This window comes from Phaseolus vulgaris, chromosome 10 (assembly GCF_000499845.2).
Source record: "Phaseolus vulgaris cultivar G19833 chromosome 10, P. vulgaris v2.0, whole genome shotgun sequence".
In the NCBI taxonomy this organism is placed as follows: Eukaryota; Viridiplantae; Streptophyta; class Magnoliopsida; order Fabales; family Fabaceae; genus Phaseolus; species Phaseolus vulgaris.
The window spans coordinates 24,018,822-24,042,715 of NC_023750.2; the positions used below are offsets into that span (position 1 = coordinate 24,018,822).

At 36.4% G+C, this 23,894-nt stretch overlaps 2 protein-coding genes across 2 annotated transcripts; both read right to left on the reverse strand.

The window, feature by feature from the left end:
* Positions 1-3,622: 3,622 nt before the first annotated feature.
* On the reverse strand, positions 3,623-4,979 carry LOC137819338 (calmodulin-like protein 7). The gene has a single exon (XM_068623147.1). The coding sequence runs from the start codon at positions 4,327-4,329 to the stop codon at positions 3,691-3,693; it is 639 nt and encodes a 212-aa protein (XP_068479248.1). The 5' UTR covers positions 4,330-4,979; the 3' UTR covers positions 3,623-3,690.
* A 1,248-nt stretch (positions 4,980-6,227) lies between these two features.
* On the reverse strand, positions 6,228-20,929 carry LOC137818228 (brefeldin A-inhibited guanine nucleotide-exchange protein 2). Its single transcript, XM_068621518.1, has 11 exons — positions 19,415-20,929; positions 12,689-13,006; positions 12,117-12,462; positions 11,604-12,026; positions 11,221-11,510; positions 10,606-10,879; positions 9,657-10,159; positions 8,791-9,112; positions 8,304-8,685; positions 7,457-8,133; positions 6,228-7,174 (listed from the first exon to the last, which is right to left on the reverse strand). The coding sequence occupies exons 1-11, from the start codon at positions 20,626-20,628 to the stop codon at positions 6,563-6,565; spliced, it is 5,361 nt and encodes a 1,786-aa protein (XP_068477619.1). The 5' UTR covers positions 20,629-20,929; the 3' UTR covers positions 6,228-6,562.
* Between the last annotated feature and the right edge of the window lie 2,965 nt (positions 20,930-23,894).

Consider the following 23,894-nt stretch of genomic DNA (forward strand, 5'->3'; position numbering starts at 1 on the left):
ATTAAATCATCCATCATCAAAGAGTTACAACATAAATCTCTGAAAAACCGACTTATTTCAGCTATCGCATTCCAAACAAATTCTGGTAATGAACGAAATGCAACTGGTAGTAAACACTCCATGAAGACATGACAATCATGACTTTTCATACTATGCATACTCCCTTTATCAATGTTTGCACACCTGGCAATGTTAGAAGCATATCCATCAGGCATTTTTAACTCTGTAATCCATTTATAAATTGATTTTGCATCTTTTTTTGTGAAAGTGTAGTTTGCCTTTGGCTTTCCTAACTTCCCATTTCGTAACTAAACCAATTCCAAGTCACCGCGTCCACAAAATTCAGCAACATCCATTCTTGCCTTGTGATTGTCCTTTGTTTTATCCTTGACATCCATCACAGTATTGAAGACATTATCAAAAAAGTTTTTTTCAATGTGCATGACATCAAGATTGTGTTTTAGCAAATTGTGTTTCCAATATGGCAGATCCCAAAAGATTGATCTTTTTGTCCAATTATGATATTGTCCATACCCTAATAAGATATCAAATGGACCATCAGTCACCTTTGGAAAGTCTCGAATAAATTCCCACAATTGCTCTCCATTTAGGAAATTAGGAGGCCCATCCGACTCAACCCTGTTTTTCGTAAATCTCCTCTTGCTTCTCCTAAATGGATGATCGGTAGGCAAGAATCAACGGTGACAGTCAAACCAACTACTATGGTAATGTAAAAGCTTTCGTGTCCTCCATACAATGGGGACATGCTAATTTCCCTTTAGTCCCCCATCCTGACAACATGCCATAAGCTGGAAAATCATTGATTGTGCACATCAAGCAAGCTCGCATGACAAAGTTTTCTCTTTTAGAGATGTCATATGTCATTACACCTTCATTCCACAATTGGTTAAGATCATCAATAAGAGGTTGCAAGTAGACATCTATTTTTTTAGTTGGGTTACTTGGGCCAGGTATGAGACAAGTTAGAAACATGTATGGTTTGGTCATACACATTTCAGAGGGCAAATTATAAGGAGTAAGAAATACAGGCCAACAAGAATATGGGGATGTTGAAGCTTGGACATAAGGAGTGAACCCATCGGAACATAAACCAAGTCTCACATGTCGTGGGTCAATAGCAAAATTCGGATATATCTTATCAAAGTGCTTCCAAGCTTCCCCATCACATGGATGTCGCAGTATGCCATCTTCTCTTTTGTTTTCAAAATTCCATCTCATTTGCTTAGCAGATTCTACTGATGCATACAGTCTTTGTAATCTTGGGATGATTGGCAAATAAAACATTCTCTTCCTTGGAATTTGTTTGTATCTTCCCTTGTCATCTATAGGAGGAAAATACCGAGGAAGATGACAAAATTTGCATTCAATTAAATGGTTGTCATCCTTGTAATATAACATGCATTAGTGAAAACAGTCTGATATGTGAAAACAGCTTGATCTGACTGACACCAACCTGATTCTGAGTTTTATTATACTCAGTATTAAAAACTTTCCACGACTTATATTGGTGATGTTGAAAAAACTGAATGACTTCACCATAACAATAACCTGTACTTTTTCCTTAGATGAACAATCATTAAACAATTTTCAAATTCATGTGCAGGTGAACAATGCAGGAATCAATGGGTTCGATACTTATCTAGATGGCATGGTCAATGAGCAGTTTTTTTTAAACTGTGTGAGGATATTGCTCTCTCTAGATTAAAGGCTTCTAAAAGTCATTTGGTTTCTTTACTCTAATGCAGGTGCCTTAAAAAATTAACTGGACGAGCTACCTCAATTTTGGTTAGATGAAATTCTAGTTTGCAGAATTCGACTTCTCTACCTCTGCCTTTTTTTCTCATCTCATCTGTATGAATTAAAAAAATTAGAGACTCTGTGCAATATGTTACCTAATACAATGATTAAGTTTTGGACACAACATAGTACCACGTTTTCATCTCATCCCTCACTTCTTCGTCTTCCTGTCATTCTTGCTAAAAAAAGGTTCAAAGAAATGGGAAGTTCCCAGAGATACAAAAAAGAAAATTATACACACTGTTACCACTATCATATTCATTTGGATGCATTGAATTCGAACAGTGTCAAAAATACAAAACTAATAAAAACCAGTGAATCCAGTATCATTGAGAATACAAAATACAAAATCACAGAGAATCACTGAAAATCAAAACACAATGTTAGGTCAAAACTGAGAGTAGAAATCAGGCAAAACTGAGAGTAGAAATAAAAAATAAAATTACACATAACACAGAAAAAAAAGGAATCGAGATGAAAACCTAGGGCAAAACTGCGAAGACTCCGTTGGCACGCTGCTTATGAACGACAGTGCTCAAGCTGAAGCTGAAGGCTATTCGAGACTTCTCCCTGGCATGCTGCTTCCTGAATGAACTTTAACAATTAAGAATAACAACATTTTCTGAAAAAGGGTTTAAAATTTTCTCAAAATATTCAAAACCTTAACAATTAAGAATTTTCAAATAAATACAAATTAATTGTTTGTGTGGGCTTCACCTTCAAAATTTAATTCTTTGTTTAAATTTAATTTAAAATATTTAGCGAGGGCTAAACCTTCAAACATTTAAATTTTTATTATTTTTATACTTTTAATAATGGTCGTTCCACCCACGCAACTTTTTTTTTATTCTTTTTTAAAAGTTTGCGTGGGTATAATCCACGTTTTCTCACATTTTATATGAATTTTGTGAAAAGCAAAGGCTTATTTGATGCTATTTAGTGTCGACCTAAGACCTTCACTTTTCTTTTGCAGCTAAATAAGCAATTTCTTGTAATGTCACCTCAAAACGTGTGATTAAAGATAATAATGCACATATATTTTCATTTAATACTTAAATATCTATTTTTTATTTCTATATATTTATATTCTTTCAATATGTTATATCTTATTTTGTTCTCTTAAAATATGTATATAAAGTGATGATGAATATTTTGAAGGTGTATAAAATAATTTCATTGAAAAGGAAGAAATCACTTAATTAATAAAATATTTTGTATATATACTCTTACATTCTTTTTCAATTTTTATAATTATTGAGTATTTCAAGATAACAACAATTATTTGGAGTCAAAAATAGATTAAATTTTGTAATAATTCATTACAAAATAAAAATGTCAATAAATATACTTTTTAATATTAAAAGGTCTATCAATATCAATGTGAAATGAATGAATAAAATAATTAATTGTCATCTAAACTATTTAATCAACTTGATAAGAAAGAAGTTTGTGTCGTGCAAATCTCTCATTTCCTGCTATTTGACACTCCTATGGACACAAACTCATTAGTGGATTAAACCAATAAAAAACATACAAAACATTCCTTTTAAGTTTACAAAATCATTCATATCATAGCATAACACTGCATATAAATCTACAAAAATTCTATATTATTCTATGAAATAAGAAAGGTCACAAGAAAAATTATGTTCACAAGAATTAATTGTTTAATATTTCAATTGCTTATTTTACTAAAACATAAACTCATATATGATGTGAGAAGATGATTTTTTAAAAAAAATAATAAATCCTTATATATTTAACTTTTCAAAATGTCAAAGTAACATTTATTGAGACATGTATATATTGAGAAAAGAAAAGAAGAAAAAAGAGGAAATAATATACAGCACAGACACGAACACACTTGAAGCTCTAACTTGCAAGTCCACTTTGCATCATGGATCGAAATTCTTGAAAATCTACAAAACCATCTCCATTCTTATCAACACCTTTGATCATACGTTTGCACTCTCTGAGACTGCAGTTTTCACACCCTAGATTGAACAGAACTCTCTGCAGTTCCTTGGCTGAAATGAGGCCATTCTTGTCAGTATCAAAGACAAGAAAAGCATCCATGAGGTAACCATCAATCTTGTCTTCTTCTTCTTCTTCTTCTTCCTTTTCCTCTTCCTTTTCCATGCCATTCATGACAACCATGAACTCATCCAAGTCCACAAACCCATCTCCATTGAAGTCCAACACTCTCACCATGCCTTCAGCTTCCTTGGCAGCAGTGCACTTGCTGTATCCAAGGCATGCAAGCACTTCACTCAGCTCAGTGGTTGAGATCTTCCCATCCCCATTAGAGTCAATCAGCTTGAAAACTTGATGAAACTGAGTGGACAGCTCCATGTGAAGGAAAGAAGAGATTGACAAGTCCGAACCTGAAGAGAATTTTCTCTTGGGTCGGTTTCCTTTGTAGCATGCACTCATCATGATTCTTGGTTGGTTGAGGATGGATTTGGTTTTACTATGAAGAAAGGTGAAGAAAGTAGTGAAGGGTTGCAACATAGTTAATCGAGGATAAGAACTGTGATGATAGTAGAGTTGACTTAATGAAATATGTTGATCATGACATGCCCTTTTGACATCATCACCTTGTGAATGGTAATAATTCTCCAAGTTTTATTCCAAGGTCTCAAATCTGGTGGCTCTTTGCAAAAGGCTGAACTGAACCCTTCCTATGGGGTCTTTTTATGCTCTTCTCTTTCTTCTTTGTGTTGCATCAGCTGGTTTTGGAATTGTGGTTGATTAAAGCAGATACAGAATTAGATAAGGATTGAATCAGAGGGAGTGATGATTGATTAAGGTCTTAATTGGTGGCTGGTGTAGAAAAGTCATGAAGTATTATCATCACCATATACTATGTGCTACAAAGTTTCGCTTTCACAAGCCTACAATTATTTTTGTTATCTATCTGTTGTGGTCTCCGAAGGACTGCGTGCATCAAATTCATCAACCATTTCTCATTCGTAACTGTGTATTTGGATTTTGCATGCAAGAAGACAAATCATCTTTTCTGAGGAACTTGTGTTCTGTTAAGGATTTATAAAATCGTTATTTTGATCCTCAAAGTGACAAGTGTTATTCTTTTCAGTTACTAAAATTAAAATATATTATGTAATTAATTAATTAATTATTGGTTTGATTATGTGTTTAGTATGTAAAATTTAGGACAAATCTAGTTTTGGTTGCTCAAATTTTAAGATTCTTTGTAGTCCTTTAAAATTTTAAAAACATATTATTCCAATCCCTAAAACTAAGTTCAAACATTAAAACCTTTAATCCTAATTTTAAATCTTAAAGGACTTATTTTAGTTTTTCAAATGTACTGTTTCGAAACTAAAAAAAAAAATCATTTTGAAGAACTAAAAAAATTAAAATTTGAACAACCAATGTCATAATTATTTCAAATTTCAGAAAATTAAAATATAATTAAATCTTGATATTATATGTTACTTAATTTAATTGGTGATTTATATTCGAGTAATTATGGAGAATTATTTGATCATGCATTAAAAAATTGGAAAAAAACTTGTTTCTCTGACCTTTTAATTCTAATGGTTAACATTTAACTTTACATTTCTCTTTATTTCAACGACATATTAAAAAATAATACTGAAGATATGGAATGCAACTCACCTGAAAACATATTATAGTTAGCAATTGTTAGTAAAATAAAGTCACATAAAAGATCCATTAATCAATCAACTATTATTAAAAAGATCAATTATATCCATATAAAAGATAAAAACTTAATAACTTAACTGTGTTCTATTATATCTCTAATATAATATCAATGGTAATAAATGAACAAAAAGATAATTATTTATATCTTATATCCTAAAAGTAACGAGTTAAGAAAAATATATAATAACCCATTGTCAAACATCAATTCATACTCATTCAATACTTTATATTACATTTACTATGTTCATATCCTCTTTCTGACTACGAACTCCATTAACTTCTTAATAATACTTAAATAATGTTCTTCCATTATCGGAATCCACGTATTTACAAAGCTTAGAGATTTCGTCTCATCAACAACTTGTTGCATGCATATAAATAATATCTATAATTTATTACTTGATTATGTTTAATAACTTTGTATGCATAGTTTTTATTTTATATGAACTACTTTCATAATGATATCCGACAGAACAATAGTTGAACCTAAGGCACAGGTAAAATCAATAGTACATGTTATAGGAGTCACTCCGTAAAATTGAAAAGCTAAAAAGATTTTCTGAAGGAAACTTGTATCTTTGCAGCAGAAAAGTTGGATCCCCAACCCAGATATCTTTTCACTCACGAAGCTTAAGATTTCTCTTAAAACATTTTCAACAAAATCATTTATTAAAATAAAACAAATTCGCATGAAAGATAACTATTAATTAGGACTAAAGTTTCATAACCAGAAAATTTATTACCACATAATCTTTACAGTATATAATGCTGCGAAAGTAATTCTTTTTAAAAAATGAATAAAACGTAAAAAGTACAACATTGAGACTGATGGTAATACATATTAATTCTGACTGGAAAAGGTAGGTTCTAAAATACTAAAGTTATGAAGGTGTGGCTAAGAGAAAATCACTACTACCAACTTTTCGTACTGTTAAAGTATATTATTGACACGTAATCCAAGGCAAAGGAGAGCAGAGAAAATTATGAACAAAAAGATTTAAACAAAAAAATCGTACATCTGAAAATGCAGGGTGAACTTTACCAATATGATGAATCAACATGACTGTAGCAAAACAGGACCAACTGATAAAGTAAGCATGTCACTGAGAGCAACCTGGACTTCCTTGGAGCCATGTTCACAACGTACCAAGCTAGAAATAAGAGGGAAGAAATGAGACAGGTTCTTCTCAAAGGAAATATCTCCCAAACTACAAATAGCGTGCAGAGTAGCCACAATGAGAGGTGAACGAGAAGCCAATTCTCTACTCTTCCCGGAGCCCAAGGGAATATACCAATGTGGCTCTCGAACATGAGAAGATTCAGATTTTTGTCCAAAACCTGCAACTTCAATATAAAACTCCAAAACCTCCTGACAAAGCTGAATGAGATGAGATTCAACCTCATCCGCTTCATAGCTAGGAGGCTTGTCAACGACAAGGTTTTGTAAAAATGTAAGGCAGATCTGGTACGATTCATTCTCAAGGCGTAAGAGTGGAGGGTCTTGCATTTGGCTCATAGAACCAAACTCTTGAAGCTTTGAACGTAATATGGTATTGTTGTTAATCTGATGCGCGTGTAACGCTATAGCGTGCAAAGCATCAAACAGGACTAGCATGGCTTTTGCTGGAAGGTGAGAACGATACATGGCATAGATCTCCGTCACCGCCTGCCAATTTCAAAAAGAGTTAACATCATTTTTCAACATTACATGCATATATTTTGACTGGGACGCATAAAAGTGAACACTAATGAAGCAATTATGGGGTACTGAAAAGGAAGGACACATTTGCTCCCATCAGGTGCATAAATTAGTAAGAATTTAAATAACTTATAATAACAAATCATCTTAATCAAACAGTCCCAATCACAGCTACAGCACTTGGCTCCCTCATAATTTCCTTCTACCTGGCATTCTAAAATATTTTGGAGGAACAGAATATAAAATTACCTGAATCAATAAAAGCTGAACAGCAGCTCGGCATTTTGCATCAGTTAAGTGAGCATAAACACGACGAGTCCTCAAGTTGACTAAATTATCTGGAAAGCCAGATTCAGCAACATCTCTATCATCAGTGATTGAAGTATCCTCATGACTTCTAGTGAAGTCCTCGCTTTCCAGAAAATAAAAGTTAGGAAGTGTTGCCTTTGCTGCTTCTTTTAATGAGAAAACCACTTCTAACCACTTTTCATCAGAAAATAGCTCCCCCGCATTACTCATCAAACGAACAAAAGCCGCAATACCAATGCCTGCAAGGCTTTGATGAGGGCGATTTATAAAGTTAACCAGGAGCAACAGCACTTTTCTTAAAAGTGGATTGACAGTGTTGTAAAAGTTAACAAAAAGATCTACAACCAATTGGAGGGCCAATGTGCATGTCTCGTAAAGCCAAGCATCTGAATCATGCTCACCATCATCTGCCTCTACTTCATTTACTGGTGAACTACTCCCTGAAGGATCAATAGCATGTCGAACGTAATCGAATATTGGAAATAAGATAGACTCAAATACTCTTTCCCATAAATTTAGCGAAAAGAGATGGCCATGGTTACGTAAGGTTTCAAACAGGACATCCAAGGCACTCTTCCTAATCTCAGGTCTTGGGTCAAAGCTAAGCTCAGATAAACCTGCAGAAAATAGACAACAAATAAGTATATCTGTAATAGCTAAGCTTATTAAGGCATGAAGCAAGACGATAGCAAACGAAGCACCGATCATTTGACAATGATATGCAACATAAATTTAGTACTTTTGCCCTAATAGTTATGCCTAGATAAACTTCATATAATGTCTTCACCTGCCAATAAAGGAAACCAGAAATAGAGATGATCATCCTTGTCAGCAGCCTCTCCATTTTCATTTTTCCCCTCCTTCCTTGATTGAAGTGAAGATGGGGAAACCTTTCCAGAAAGTTCCTTATCCTTATTCCTTGATGATGAGCCAAGGTCTCCCGCTGCAAGTTTTGTGGTGCAAAACCGAAGAAAAGCAATGGCATTTAGGCTAATCTCTTTATTGAATCTACTATTGGTAAACGCAATTAGACAATTTACGCAGTCTGTGAAGGTTGTAGTCTCAGTCTCAGTGATGCATGGGAAGTAATCGCGAATAATCTTCTCAATCATTTCAAAAGCCAAGAGTACAATGTTTTTGTGGTCATCGTAAGCTGCTGTTGTGAATACCTGAAATCAGGTCTATGAGCAATAAGTACAACAGATAAAAAAAATTCAACAATCATTTGTGTTAACTGAAGCTCTCTACGGACAATAAGAGTTTATCAGATCTACCATGAACATGCTCTTCCATCCTGATTTGACATTGTTTACACGAGATAGAACCATTTGAGAGATACATCTGATAATTAATTCTCTAATTTCAACAGCTCTACTCTTTCGCATAACAATGACAAAAGGCTTCATAAATTCATTTTGAAAATTATAATTAGCCAGCTCTTCCCGCTCCAGAAATTTCATTGACAACTGACGCAAGGAATCCATTGCAAAAATGGCAATTGAAAGGTTTGCAGAACAACCAATAGTTACAAAGAAATCAGAGAGAACAAGCCAGATGCTTGACCACACAAGTCTTATGCGGTTCATATTGTAGTGCCTGTTAAATAAGAATCATGTCAAACAATATAAAAAGCAGAATATAAACATCAATCAATCATGCAAAAGATAAGAATCATATGCTTCATGCTCTGCCCAAACATTTGTTTTTCAAATGAATTACACTTTCCCACCTTGATCTTTGGGCACACTTGTAATGTCCTTCTCTTCAATAAAATTAAGCACGTTATCCCTGGGCTTACCATCTGAACCGAAACTGAGTGTTAAAAGACACAGGTGACCTCTTGACATGCAACCTCATGATATTTTATCAGAGTTGAACAGAAAATACAGTTCAATTCAACAATTTGCTCAGACTACAAATAAGTGACCACGAGAGTTGGGGATTTAATCAACCAAAAAGGAAAAACAGGTTGCCAACATGCTCAATTATAAACAACAATAAATATTGTCAAGTACTATTATTAACTATGCTTCTCTTGTAAAAGCCCAAACCAATGAACCCCATGATCCATGCGGAGAAGTAAACAGTTTAGATGTAATGTAACAAAGCATGTTTGAAGTACCAGGTGAGTAATACTTACGCAATCTCAACAATCTTTGTAAGGCTAAAAACACGTGGATCAGATGGAGACCTCAGTTCCTCCATGGAGACCTTGCACAGAGCCTTAACAAAATCTATTACGGCCTCGCTGTTCAACTTCTGACTCCGAGTGAATATGCGACTCATTTCAGAGTTTCCAACTTGTTCCAACATATTTAAATTAGAAACTAGACTGTTCACCTGTTCTGATGTGACTCCAGAACCAGTACTACCAATTCCAGTGCTATCATATGAACCCCGCATCAATGAAGCAGCTGCATACTGCATCCTCCCAAGTCCCTTCTTCTTCAAAACAGGAAGAATGGTTGACTTTGCTTGCTTTGTTTTTTCTGAATCATTCTGAGGAAATGCAAAGAATGTGGCATCTGGTGGAGCCCCCTCTCCAAGAAGATGTAAATGCTCAAACCGAGAAACGCAAGTCAAGATATGTTCCCAAGCTTCTTGTAAGTAATTTCCATCTTCATCAGCAATAACAACTATTGCCTAAAACAGATGGTAATTAGTCATATGTAATCATCAAAAACTGAACATTGAATTCAAGTACATTATCCATAACTTAAAAGATCAACAAATAATGACTATTGTATGCCTTTATACATTGTTTCCAGAATCATTTTCAAAACTCCACAAAAGATACTATGTTAATTAGGTAATTATCATATTTGCAGAACAAGATACGAAAGTCCAAATGCAGAGAGTGTAGCTTTGGAAAGGATAAAACATGCAGTTAAGGGATGTATATATATGAACTTGAAATGATAAAAGATGCTATGGGAATGTAATAACATACAAACAACGATGCATTTTGAAAGGGGGCATTACACCATGAGTATGAAGTAACATAACACAATGAGAATAGCAAATTGATAATCACTTCAGCATTCGTGTTGTTCATCAGTCAGGTGGAACATAAGTTAAAGTTTACTAACCTTAATCGCATCGACATTTTTCTGCTTAATATCTGCCGGTGAATGTAGTGAGGTAAACTTTGCTAATGACGTCACAAAAGCATCTCTATGAGTCTTCATCGACATTACTGAAGTAACATGAATCGCATGGCGGAAACCTTCAAGACACAGAGATATTACAACCTCATCGTCACTTTGATCAAGAGGAACACTGAAGGCGGCTAACATCGGTGCCCAGCACACCTCAATCATGAATCTAAGGATTACAACATCTGTTGCTGCATAATAAATTGATCTGCAAATTGCAATTAAAAGCATATCAAATCAACAAAAGAAAAATCTAGGAACTATTTTTGTTTAACCAGTCACTTACAAAAATTTCCAAACAAGTGATATAACTGTCATTAAAATATTAGAGAAAAAGAAAGAGTAAAAAAATTGGTGAAAACTTTAGCTAGATACACCTCACACTTCAAACAGACATGGATCATGTAATAAGCAGCTAAATACTACTAGATATGGTAGAATTCACAGACAGGTTAAAAACACCAGGTTCAATGTTTCGCTCAACCTGAGAAGACTTGAAAAGTAAATTTATCACTTCCAGAGAAAGAAAGAAAAAAAATACAAACATACTCAGATCTGCGAGCTTTTTCTTTGAATTGTTCTTGCATATGACGGATAAGATCGTCACTGGTCTCCATATTCTCTTCACCACGTTTGGGGATCACAATATTCAATATACTATCCAAGCCTAAAAGTCGATTAGGGTTCACAGCCTGCTTTTGTAGAGGAGCCGCATCATTTTCTTTCATTTTGATCTCATTTCTAGATATTCTGTCAAACAAGGACTTCAAGTATTCCTCAGGCAGATCTTTTCCATCATCAATGCCACGATTGTTTCTTATGAAATCATCAGGAGACATCTGCATAACTCAATAACCAAAAAGAATTAAGCCATTGTGTCTGTGATAATTATTTGTATATCAATTTACAGAACAGAAGAACTGTGAGCACACCTTATTCTTCACCATGGGATTGTGAGCATCGGTATTAAGCATTATAACAGAATAGGCAAGAACATAAGCTGTGTCAGCACTAGAAAAGGCCTTTGAATTACATTTGCAGTAACGTTCAGCAAACTTTTCCATGATCCTATCAATTTTCTGTGCCTCACCAGGCAGTCTAAATCCTTGAAGAAAGACCCTGATTGCCTCATCAAACTCCATACCTTGAAAGTTAAAGGAATCCACATAGGCATGCATTACCTTCAAGGGTAACTCTTCTCTTTCTCCCAGGTAATCACCAATCAAAGTCTTGTTCAACCCGGATGCTTCTTTAAGAAAAGCAGCTATATCCTCTGGTGAATCACCCACCTTGTTGGCATTGATGAGAAACTCAATTCCTTTCTTAGGCCTCCTATTAAAAAGTGATATACCTTCCTGTCATACACTTGCATTAGCTTCATTGGTAAAAAGCCACAGTAAAGATATACTTTGTTCATTGGTAAAAAACTTCGTTCATTTGTTTACCTGGAGTTCCAGTTTATAAGCCCGGCGTTGCTCAATATTTGAAACATCAGAAGCATCATTGGAGACTTCTGATTGAGTGTCAGATCCATCAGGAGGGTCTTCTCCATTCCCATTTACCATGGTAAAACCTCCAGATTCAGGGCTGTTATCCAATGCTTCAACTTTCTTGGCTGAACGAGGGTCCGGAATGCGCAATTGTTTGTTCATCCAGTTCCCCATTGATTTTAGAACTGCGACCAAGCTTTTCATGGCTTCAAGTTTTAGTGTTGCTTCCTGGGGTGGCAAAAGCGTGGTTGTTACACCAGGAGGAACACCTTGTGCAGTTTTAAGGAGTCCATTTACCATCCTAGGAGGCATATAACAATTACATATAAATTATACAGTGTATACTACGTGACAATGATGAAAACCTTAGCCACACCAGCATGACCAGTGAAAGGTGTATGAAAAACAATCCAACAACACTGAAATGCTATTAAACTTGATATCAATATTCTAAACATGAAATTGCAGATATTTTTAATGTAACACAAAATAACCAGAGAAAATAAATAAAATAATACATAGCACACCTCTCAAATGTGTTGGATGAATTGACATCACAGTCATAGTTTATAAATATGTCGACCAATATCTGTGAATCAACACAGAGCTTTTCCAGAAATCGAAGCACTATCATCTTCTGCTGAAAATTAGGTTGAGAAACATTTTCTAGGACCCTGAGAACTATCATAGGAAAAAATACTCCAATTTCTGCTTTCAATCCAACTCTAAATCTTGACACCAGACTGATGAAAATGGAGCATGACAGCTGAAATACAATTAAAAGAGTTGAAGCACTGTTCTTCAACAAGGATAAACATAAGTACTGTTTGATGGCACCTAAAAACCTGCTCAAGCACAACCAAAATTTAATCATCAGCACTATTTTTTGTCATCCAGTAAAATTAAAAAGTAAACAAAAAACAGTTTCAAGTGGTGTATATATAGAATATATGCTACTTTTAAATAATGATGAGGGGGAAAAGGATCCATCTTAAACTAAAGAGTCAAACACAAAAAGAATATTTCAAAACACAGTAATGGTCCATACTAAAAAAGTATGATAGCAGAAGATGATGCACGTGTAATTCATAGACAGCAGGTGCATTAATACTAGTTTCTGATGAATCAGTTATGAAGACAGAAGGGGTGGGTATTCAAACGTATGTTTGGAATGACTAAAAACGTTAAACTAAATAAGGAAAAAATTATGCATGATCAAAATTATGGCAATTCAATAGTTCCTTTAATTTTACAGGCAGCTAGCTACAAATAGAGATTGCATAGGCACAAGACTTTTCTAAGAATGTTTTTTAGGACTATTTCAACTCCACAAATCTCACTTCTAAAGTAAGATTTGCACCTCACTTATATACTTTATTTTAACTATATCACTCATCAAAGTGGAATTAAACTATAACCCTTGATGTTGCAATTTAGGTTAAGGCAGCTTTCCAACAACTTTCATGGCCATGTTAGCCTGTGAAGAATTCTTAAGATGGCAGAAATACAAATACCAAGACGTACATAGCATAATTTATAGTGAATGGAAATAAAACCACGACGACAATTGTGAAACTGCAGTTGTAAATTGCAAGAAAATGTTGGGTAGAAGCAAAACCAAAATAACTAGAAGCGAGTATTTGGAGTACATATTTCAAGTGGATCATAAATGTGTACTAGAAAAATATTCTTCCTAATCTATATGTCAAATAATCCCAAATACCCAGGAAAGACTGCAAAATCTTGATTATAGAATATACTACTTGAATAAATAAGATGTGAGGAAAAATAGTGTATGCTTTTATTAATGTATATATAGGAGTACCAAAATAAGTCAAGGAACTTACCTTAAACCCTAACCTTAAAGTTGCGTACACACAAAAGAAATAATTATAAAATACAATTGCAATACATTTTAACACTACCCTCAACTTGAAGCATATAGGTCACATGCACCAAGCATGGAACATATAAACTAAATCCTAGGTCCTTCTAGAGATTTAGTTAGAATGTCCACGAGTTGTTCATCAAAATTGACAATCAAACTTCATATTTTTAGTTCTCTCATGAAACACTGGATTGGAGGCAATAAGAGTTGTCTGATTGTCACAATACAACTTTACCTGCTCATTCTCATAAAATTTGAACTCTTGAAGGAGGTTTTTAATCCACACAAGTTCACATGTAAGTAGGGCCATAGACCTATATTCAGCATTTGTGGAAGATCGAGCAGCAACACGTTTTCAAACTTTTCCAAGATATAAGATTCCCTCCAAGGAATACATAATATCTTTTGGTAGATTTCCTGTTAATGGGACAACTAACCCAATCTGCGTCACAATACCTTAAGACTTGAATAATTCTTGTCCTGGGATCCCTTTTACAAATTTGAGAATGTGAATCACCGCATCCCAATGATCAATGAAGGGTTCTACATAAATTGACTCAACTCCCACTAGAAAAGAAAGATCAAGTCTTCTTATAGTGAGAAAGATGAGTTTTCCCACCAACTTCCTATATCTCTTTGGGTTTGAGAAAAGTTCCCATCCATAGAACTCATTAAGTTTTGTCAATCAATGAAGAGTATAGAGCTTCCCATGTTCAATGGGGAAGACCCTGCAGGTTGAGTATCGAGAACGATATCTACTCCAAAGTACAAAAAAATGAAGTTATGAGAGTGAACCTTGCTCAACTATGCATGGAGGGAGGAAAGATACATTTCTTCAATTCTTTATTGAACAATTATGTCGATCTAACATGGATGGACATGAAGAAAGAGTTGTTGGACAGGTACGGTTGAATGGGAGAGAAAGTGTATTCGACCAACTTATGGCCCTTTGTCAAACAGAGACATGAAAATTTACATAAGGCAATTTGAGTACTTAATTACACAAGTAGGCTTCATGACAACTAGTACTTCTCATATTTCACTCATGGGCTCCGTGATGAAATCAGAGCACCAATTTGCAGTTTGTAGGTTGCAAATCCTCTAACAAGAGGTAAGTTGATTAATGTCACAAGGACTGTCGATGTGAAAGTGTCATGAGATAAGAAAGGGTGGCAGAGAAAGGAAGACATAAATGGAGAAGGAGGTAGCTATTCAGGTTATAGATCCAGGTCCAATATCTCGATCCAGGTCACAATTGAATTAGAAGTAGGTTAATGTTTATTTGTTCGATTTGGAAGACATTCGTATTGTTTTGGGAACGTCCCAGTTGATTACAGTGGGAGAAATGATTGTTGATTGGAACAAACAAACAATGAAAATAGAAATGCCCAAAGGGTCCGGTCCGAAGTCTTTAACAAAATATCTCAAGAAGAATCATTGGGTTTTGCCCTATATGGAATGATAGGTGAAGACGCGGAGAAGAATAATCTTAGTGTGGGGCAGCAAACATCTCTGGAAGGGATTTTATAGAACTTCATGGATGTTTGCGAAGAGCCCGAGGGAACACCTTCTATCAATGCCAAGGAACATAGACTCTTTCTCAAACCTGGACAAATTGATTAACGTCAAGACATACCGTTACCCCTACCATCAAAAGAATGAAATTAAAAGGCAGGTTTATGAGTTGTTGGAAATAAGGCACATACATTACAGCCAAAATGTTTTCTCCAACCCAATGATATTGGTGAAGAAGAAGAAAAACGAACAGAGAATGTGTGTACACTGGGCCCTTCCAAAGCAACCATTTCTGACAAATTTCCAATATCAATTATCAAGGAGCTCTCAAACAAATTACACAGTGCAAGGTATTTCTCAAAACTGGACTTAAAATCTAGATACTACCAGGTTAGAATAATGGAGGAAGATATACATAAGACAACAATTCAGACACGTGAAGATTATTATGAATATCTTGTAATGCCTTTCGGGGTCATGAATGAGGTTTTTAGAGACTTACTGAGAAAGGAAGTTTAGGTATTTTTTTATGACATTCTCATATACAATAAGGGATGGGAAGAACACTTGTAGCATTTGACTAAAGTGCTCAAAATTTTGAGACCACCAATTATATGCCAACAAAGACAAGTGCAGTTTTGGCCTAAAAAGGGTGGAGTATCTTAGACAAGTAATATCTATTCACAAAGTTCTTGTTGAACTAGCAAGAGTCAATGTTGTGGAGTGGCCCATAACAAAAAATGTAAAGGGAGTTTGTGGGTTCCTCAGCATTACTGGATATTACAAGAAATTCATTAAGAAATATAGTAAAATTGCAAGGTCACTCGTTGAATTAACCAAAAAGGATGGTTTGGGTGGAGTGATGAGGCTCTTAAAGAATTAAAAAGAAACATCACCACAGCACCAGTATTATGCTTTCCAGACTTTGAAAAAGAGTTTGAGTTTGAGTTTGAGTTTGAGTTCTAATTGGGGAAATTTTAACGCAAGATAGAAAGCTTGTGGCATATTACAACAAAGCCTTGAGCCCCACAAACGTATTTAGCATACAAAAGGGAATTAATGGTTGTTGCTTTGGCTATTTAGCATTGGAGTTCATATTTAATAGGGAGGAAATTCAAGGTTTACTCATATCAGAAGAGTCTTAAGCAGTTGATGCAACAGAGAATCACAACTGAAAGCCGGCAGAATTGGGTGGCAAAGCTTCTAAGTTCCAATTTTGAGATAGTGTACAAGCTAGACGAAGAGAATAAAGGTGTGAACGCTTTGTTAAGAACTATCAAGGAACCAGAATTAAAGATATGATATATGCCCCTATTTGACTTGACTGCCAAGAGTTGATGGCAAATGTTCATGAAATTGGAAGAAAGAGGTAGAGGAGCTGCAAAAAGGAAATAATGATAAGGCCTACACCGGGTTCACATATAAGCATGATTTGGCGTTTTGTTATACTAGAGAAGATAGGTTATTGCCAAGAAATCCCATTGCATTACAATGTTTCTAAAAGAGTTTCATGCCTCTTATAAGAAGAGAGAGTTATCACAAAGTTTCATTTAATAAATGCTAACAGACGAAGTTTACACTTGATAGATGATCTGTCAAGTAGTTTTCTTAAGGATATCATCTAATGAAGATCGTCAAACGCACCTTTAAGTGTGACAAACACTGTAAAAAATTCTTTTTGAAAAAACTTGTTTTTAGCAAGACTCTCCTTCTTAAGTTAGATGAAGGTTAATAACATGCAATTTAAGAATATAAGCAACGAAAAAGATTTACCCAAGTTATTTTTATACTGATTTGTCTCTAAACAACAGACTAAATCCAGTTCTCGATCAATTGATCAAATTTCACTAAGCAGACTAATGCTACGAAAATACAAACGAATATTATTTGGACATCAACCACTTCTGACTAAAACAACCCAAGTATTTTTTGAACACGCAACCACTCCTAGTTAAAAAATCAAGTAATGATTTCATTTAAGGAAGTTTTTCAAAATGGAAGGGACCATTTTTTGGATGATTACAACATACCACCTCATACAGATGGACAGACGAAGTGACTAACTATTTATGGTGTTTCATTAAAGGCCAACCCAAGGAATGGGTTAAATGGGCAGAATTTTGGTTCAACACCACATTTCATAAGTCTACAAGTGCCACACCACTTGAAGTTGTGTATGGGCGTCAACCTCCTAAGATAGTACAAGTTATAGAAGGGGAAATAAGAGTCGAAGCTATTCAAAGAGAACTCATGGATAGAGATGAAGCTTTTGGGCAATTGAAGAAGCACCTATTGAGGGCACAAGATTAAATGAGGGTGCAAGCCAATAAACATCGTACAAAGAGGAGTTTGAGGTTGGTGATTTAGTTTTCCTTAAACTCAAACAAAACCGTCAACATTTTGTGATGAATATAACAAGCCCCAAGCTAAGTGCAAGGTATTACGGCCCTTTTAAGATTCTAGAGAAGATTGGAGAAGTTGCCTATCATTTGAAATTGCCACCTTCTTCAAGGATACAATCCATGTTCCAAGTTTCCTTGCTTAAGAAGGCAGTGGGTGACAATAAGGCAAAAGATGAAATACCTACAAGGCTAGAAGATGAAAATGAGGAAATCATTTTGAGCCTAATTCAGCATTGGCTTCAAGAAGCATTATGAAGAGGGGGGAATGAGTTAACCAATGGTTGGTTCATTAGAAGAGAAAGACAGCAAAGGAGGCTACTTGGGAAGATGAGATTTCTTTAAGAAGTCAATTTTCAAGATTGAGTCTTAACGACAAGATAGTTATTCAAGAGGAGCGTATTGATGGTACCCAAAGAGTTAATGGGCTTAGCGAGCCTCTAGCCCATAAATTGAGCCACAAGTCAAGATGGGGAATTGTGAATGAGAAAGAAGACTAGGGATACTGATGTGGCATGACTAGGGAGAGCGGTTAGTAAAGGAGAGAGAGTGAGAAAGAGAGAATATTTTCCATTACTAGTATCAGGTGTGGGGAGTGAAGGGGGTATTCTGTTTTGCTGCATGTTGGTTTGCTCTAGAAGAGCCTAGCTCTAGGTAGTAGGATTGTTCATCCTTCTGTATTTATTTTTCACGCAATCAAAAAGAATCTCAGAGTTATTATTATCTTCCATTTCCTTCTATTTCTTTTGCTTAATTTGTGGCGTGGATTTACTCCCATCATGATTGAGAAACTCTAAGAGTGAATAATTGTGGGAATTCTTCTTTAATCCTAATAATATGGGAATGAAGCAAAACATTGAACAATCATTTGCAACATGGAAAAGGACCTTAATCATTGTAGTTTGCATTGAGTTCCAGATAATAAGTTCTAAAGGAGGGGGAAGATGCGGGAGGAGCAAGATATCAACAGCAACAAAGAGCACACTGCCCATACACGTATCAATGATGTATCCAAACCTATGAAGCACAAATGCTTTATGATAATGATTTACATTTTTTTATTTTGGCAATGTCCAAGAAATATGATTTTAATTTGGGCTAAAATCTCTATCTAGTGTATCTAGCTCTTCCTTCTTAAAATATATTTTGTTCATGTCAAAATTCTAAAAAGACTTTCGTCCCATGTAGCACTTTGTTCTAACATTTGTGTCACAATATTTCTAAATCCTTAACTGTATAACGTACAAGCAAGAAAGTAATGGTTGTGACTTCAGTTCACTCCTAGACAGAACATCAAGACAATGCAATATTCACTACTATATTCAACACAGAAAATTCACCGTCCTGCAACTACCAGAAAAAATAAAATAATACACATCTTCTCCCTGACTGGCCACAAAATGCCAAACTCCAAACTAGTCCTAAAAATGAACTTCAGTAAAATGCAATACCTTTCACTAGTCCTGAACACGGCCCCAGCATTCTCCAGCAAAATCTTCAGCAACTCCAGAGCAACGATCTTCCCCTTCATCAACTGCGGGTCCCCTACCACCTCCTTCGGAGGCGTCTTCATGGACAACTTACAAAGCGCCCTAAACACCAAAAAAGCATCTCTCCTCAACTTGTTTCCAATCTGAACCTCCAAATCATCGTCTCTCTCCACCACTTCCCCATCCACAAGCTCCCCCTTCCGTCCCTCTAACGCCGTCTTATACATACTAATCTCCCAATACTTAGCATCCAACATGTCTTTATCAGTAGAATCCAACAAATCAGTAGGGTTCGTAGTCTCCACCGTGGTGGTCTCAAACGCACCGTCGTGCCCACCTAACAAATTAACCTTCCCACTCGGCGTCGTAGGGTTCAAAACGCCGTCAATGTCCTGCATTATCTTCGTTATAAAGCCCTGCACAAACTGCGTCATTGAATTGTCTCCATCGGATTTCTCCACAGGCTCCATCAATTCCGCCACTACAATCGGCTGAATCGGCACAGTGGAGGAATCCGCCTCCATGCGGCGGAACACGATCACCAGCATTTGGATCAGCGACGCCTTCGCCGTCGTCTGATTCACCACATTCTTACTCACGAGATATATATCGTAGCATGTCCGCACAATGAGAAGCAAGGAATCACCGTGGATGCGGAGCGAAATTGACGTCACTGCGGAGAGCAAGGTCTTGAGGAGCAGCAACTCCATCGCCTCGTCGCCGAAATCGTGGCATTTGCAGACCGATGCTATGAGGTTGGACAGGAGCTTCGCCTCCGGCGCCGCAGCCGCAGAGTCCGGGTCCGGGTCCACCTCGCCGCGGAGGAAGCCATGCGCAATGAGCTTCTGAATGGCATCGACGGCAGGATCAGCGATCTTGAGGACGCCGGAGCCGGCAGCATTGATGAAAGGCGCGAGGATAGACTCGGACTCTGCCAAGGAGAACTCCAATGGACCGCCGTCATGGAGCGGGCCAGGGACGGCGGCCTCCGCTTCGGTGTCGGAGGGAGATCCCGGCGTCGGAAAGTGCTGGTGCTGGTGGCCGAACCTCTCGATGACGGATTTGCACTCATGAGCGAGTTTGGCGTGCTTCCGCCACGACGCATTCTTGATTATCTTCTCAAGCGCGGGGACCACGACCAGACTCAGACGGGAATCGGCTTCCGGAGAAGCCATTCCCGAGCTCGGAGCGATTGCGACTCGGCGACGCCGCGGAGGTTGAGATCTTCGACGGGAATCGAATGCGGCGCGTCTACACTACGATATGGGTGCCATGAGCTGCGAGAGCGAGTTGACTCACTGAGTTTTCGCCGAATCGAGAAGGTAAAAAAGAAATAGTTAGTGAAGAAAGTTGAGCGATCTGAATCTCAGGGAAAGACAAAGTTACTTGATGTTTGAGTTTCTGAGATCGCTTTTTTGGGTTTGCCACTTCCTCACTCTCTACTTGATTTGACAAAAAAGCCCCTTCCTTAATTGTGACGTTACACGATTATTGGATGCAATGAAATGGATAACGTAGGGGTAGTTCTGGATTTTCCACTATCTCAGATCGCCGGAGAAGTTGAAAAGCGTTTAGTTATTATTCTTCTTCTCTTCCTTTTAATAAGGATAATATTTTATATTAAAATTCTTTTGTCATTAATTACTTTATATTTACATTTAAAAATATGTAATAATACATAATTACGTTAAATATTATATCACAATTTTGAAAAAACTGAAAGAATTGAATTTGATCCCCGCCACACTGTTACAAAAAGTCTGTGCAACATTTTGATACTTGAGAATTGATAATAAAACAAAGATTAGTGAGATGTAATAATTTTGTGGGGATAGAGAAGGATGTTTCATAAAAAATTTGTAGGTTAATTATCGTAGTAAAATTTTAAAAATTATCAAAATTAATAAATCAAGTTAAGTTTACCTAATTTTATTATAAATAATGTGTTTTAGTTTATTTAAACTGATGAAATGGTGATAATGTGGTATAATTTCATACTATTTTAGTATTAAATTTAATTATAACTTTTAATTAATATTTAAATTGTGATAAAATAACACGATTTAATTATTTTAATAATTTTTGAAAATTTCATCTATTTTAATAATTAATTTATAAATTTTTTCTAATTTGATAAAAAAAATCTTTAAAATGAGAGTAAAGATGGATTTTTTTTCCTATTTGTGATTAGTCAAAAAATTATAATTGCATTAAAAGATGAGGGTTTTGTTTTGTGGGTGTTTCTATAACTTCTTTTTCATAATTATTTCCATGGCACTCCGAGATCAATAAAAAAATGTTGAAGGAGTCTTAGCTTGCATGAAATAATAGTCAATCTAGAAAACTATTTGTTTATGTGGCATGTGGTTCATGGGAAGTGGACCTTATAGAAGGTTTGACTTTTAACCAAACTTAATTCATACTTTTATCAAAAAGAAATTCAACAAATATTACTTATAAGCTATAACACAGATAAACTGATTCAACATTAATACGATATATCCTATAACACAGATAAACTGATTCAACATTAATACGGATACGGATATATGTATAAGATACAACATAAATACGGATATAGAGATATGTATAATTTGACCATCAATGTGACTAATGTATAACTTAATGGTGTTCTAAACCCTGCGCACACGTCAAAACGTTGCTGCGTGGGAAACTAAAAGCTTCTGTGCTGTGATTGCAACCTTTTAATACGGGGAAGACGGGAGCGAAGCGGTTACGGTGGAAGCCCAGTGAGGAAAATCGAAGTGGGTACTTGGTGACGGCGACGATTAGGGTTTTTACGGCGGCGGTTAGGGTTTTTAGGGTTTTTTTACATAGAAGATTAGGTTCTTTTCCCACTGCTTGGATCTGCACTTTCCGCTCTTTCTTCCATTCTCGCACGCCAACTCCTTCATATTTGTTGGGTGGTCCAAGAGGGAGAGGGTTCTAGATTGGCGTGGCTCTGGTTCGTCAGAATTGGGTTTTTGGTTTGCTTTCAAAGCCAAATTGCCTCACTTCATCAGTGGAATAGCTGGAGGTGCGGCGCGGAGTTCTTGGCGGCAACTTATTAGCCTTCTAAAATGACGGAGGGTTCTGCGGGTTTTCTCATACCATGGGCTTGTTTGATGGATCGGGAAGTATGTCCTGATAAAAAAATATATTCTATATCCGGTCAAAGGAAGACTTTTGCTCAGGCTTTGGGAAATACATGTGACATTCCTTTGTCCCAGCTACCTACTCCTTGTATTAAGGGTGACATGATTGCTGTCCGGATTGATGAGGCAGATTACTTGGCTGGTCTTGAGGATTGCAAAACCCATCTCCATGGTCGGCTTATTCTATCTAAGGGGGATAAACCTCTTACACACCTGGATTTAACTAAAAAGTTGCAGCCGGTGTGGAAAGCTCTTGGACCATGGAAAGCAATTCCTCTTGGAAAAGGTTTCTATGAGTTTGAGTTCGCTTCTATAGAAGACATGCGATGGGCCCTCGGGATGGGTTCGCTGAAGTTATCTCCTGGTTTATTGAGATTGTTTGCCTGGACAAAAGACTTTGTCCCAGCTACCATGAAGAGTACCAAAGTTCAGACATGGGTTAGAATCTACCATTTGCCTTTGGAGTATTGGAAACCAAAGACAATATATTTCATCGTTAGAGGCCTTGGTACTCCTTTGTCTTTGGATGAGCATACTATGAGAAAGAATAGGGGTATGTTTGCTAGAGTGTTGGTGGATATTGATCTACTGTCCCTTCTCTCCGATCAACTTTTGGTTGAACGTCCAGACTTTGCTTTTGTAGCTGGTGTGGAATATGAATGGCTTCCTCCATTTTGCTCTCATTGTAAGATGATTGGGCACGAGCTTGCTCAGTGTCGGGCGATCCATGACCAGGGTCGCGTTCTTGGGCCGCAACATAAACCTTCTCAGAAGGCATCTTCTGATGAACGGGACCAAGGGAGGACCGTGATTCCTAAACAACGTAAACAATATAGGAAAAAAGATCCGGAGACAAAACTCGTGGAAGGCCTCATTGATAAGTTGAAAGTTGACGAAACAGGTGGAGGGGAGGATGATTTTGTAGATATGCCTCCTCTTGAGGATGCTTCGGATCATGATAGGTCCTCACCCAAGCAGGGGTTGTCCACTCCCACTTTGGATTCACTTGTTGTTATGCAAGCTAAGGACTCAGAGACAAATTCAACAACTTTTATTGATGATCATCATGTGGAGGTATCTGTTCCTGTGATTGTATCATCTCCGTTGCGTACTACCTCTCCTCGGAGGGTTAAATCACATGCGGATACTAATGCACTAGTTCCTAATGTGGAGGTCTCTGCTATTGTGACTGTACCATCTCAGTCGCCTCATACCTCCCCTCGGAAGGCTAAATATCTTGGGGATGTTAAAGCAATATCGTTGGTCCTTCAAAATCACTTTTCTTC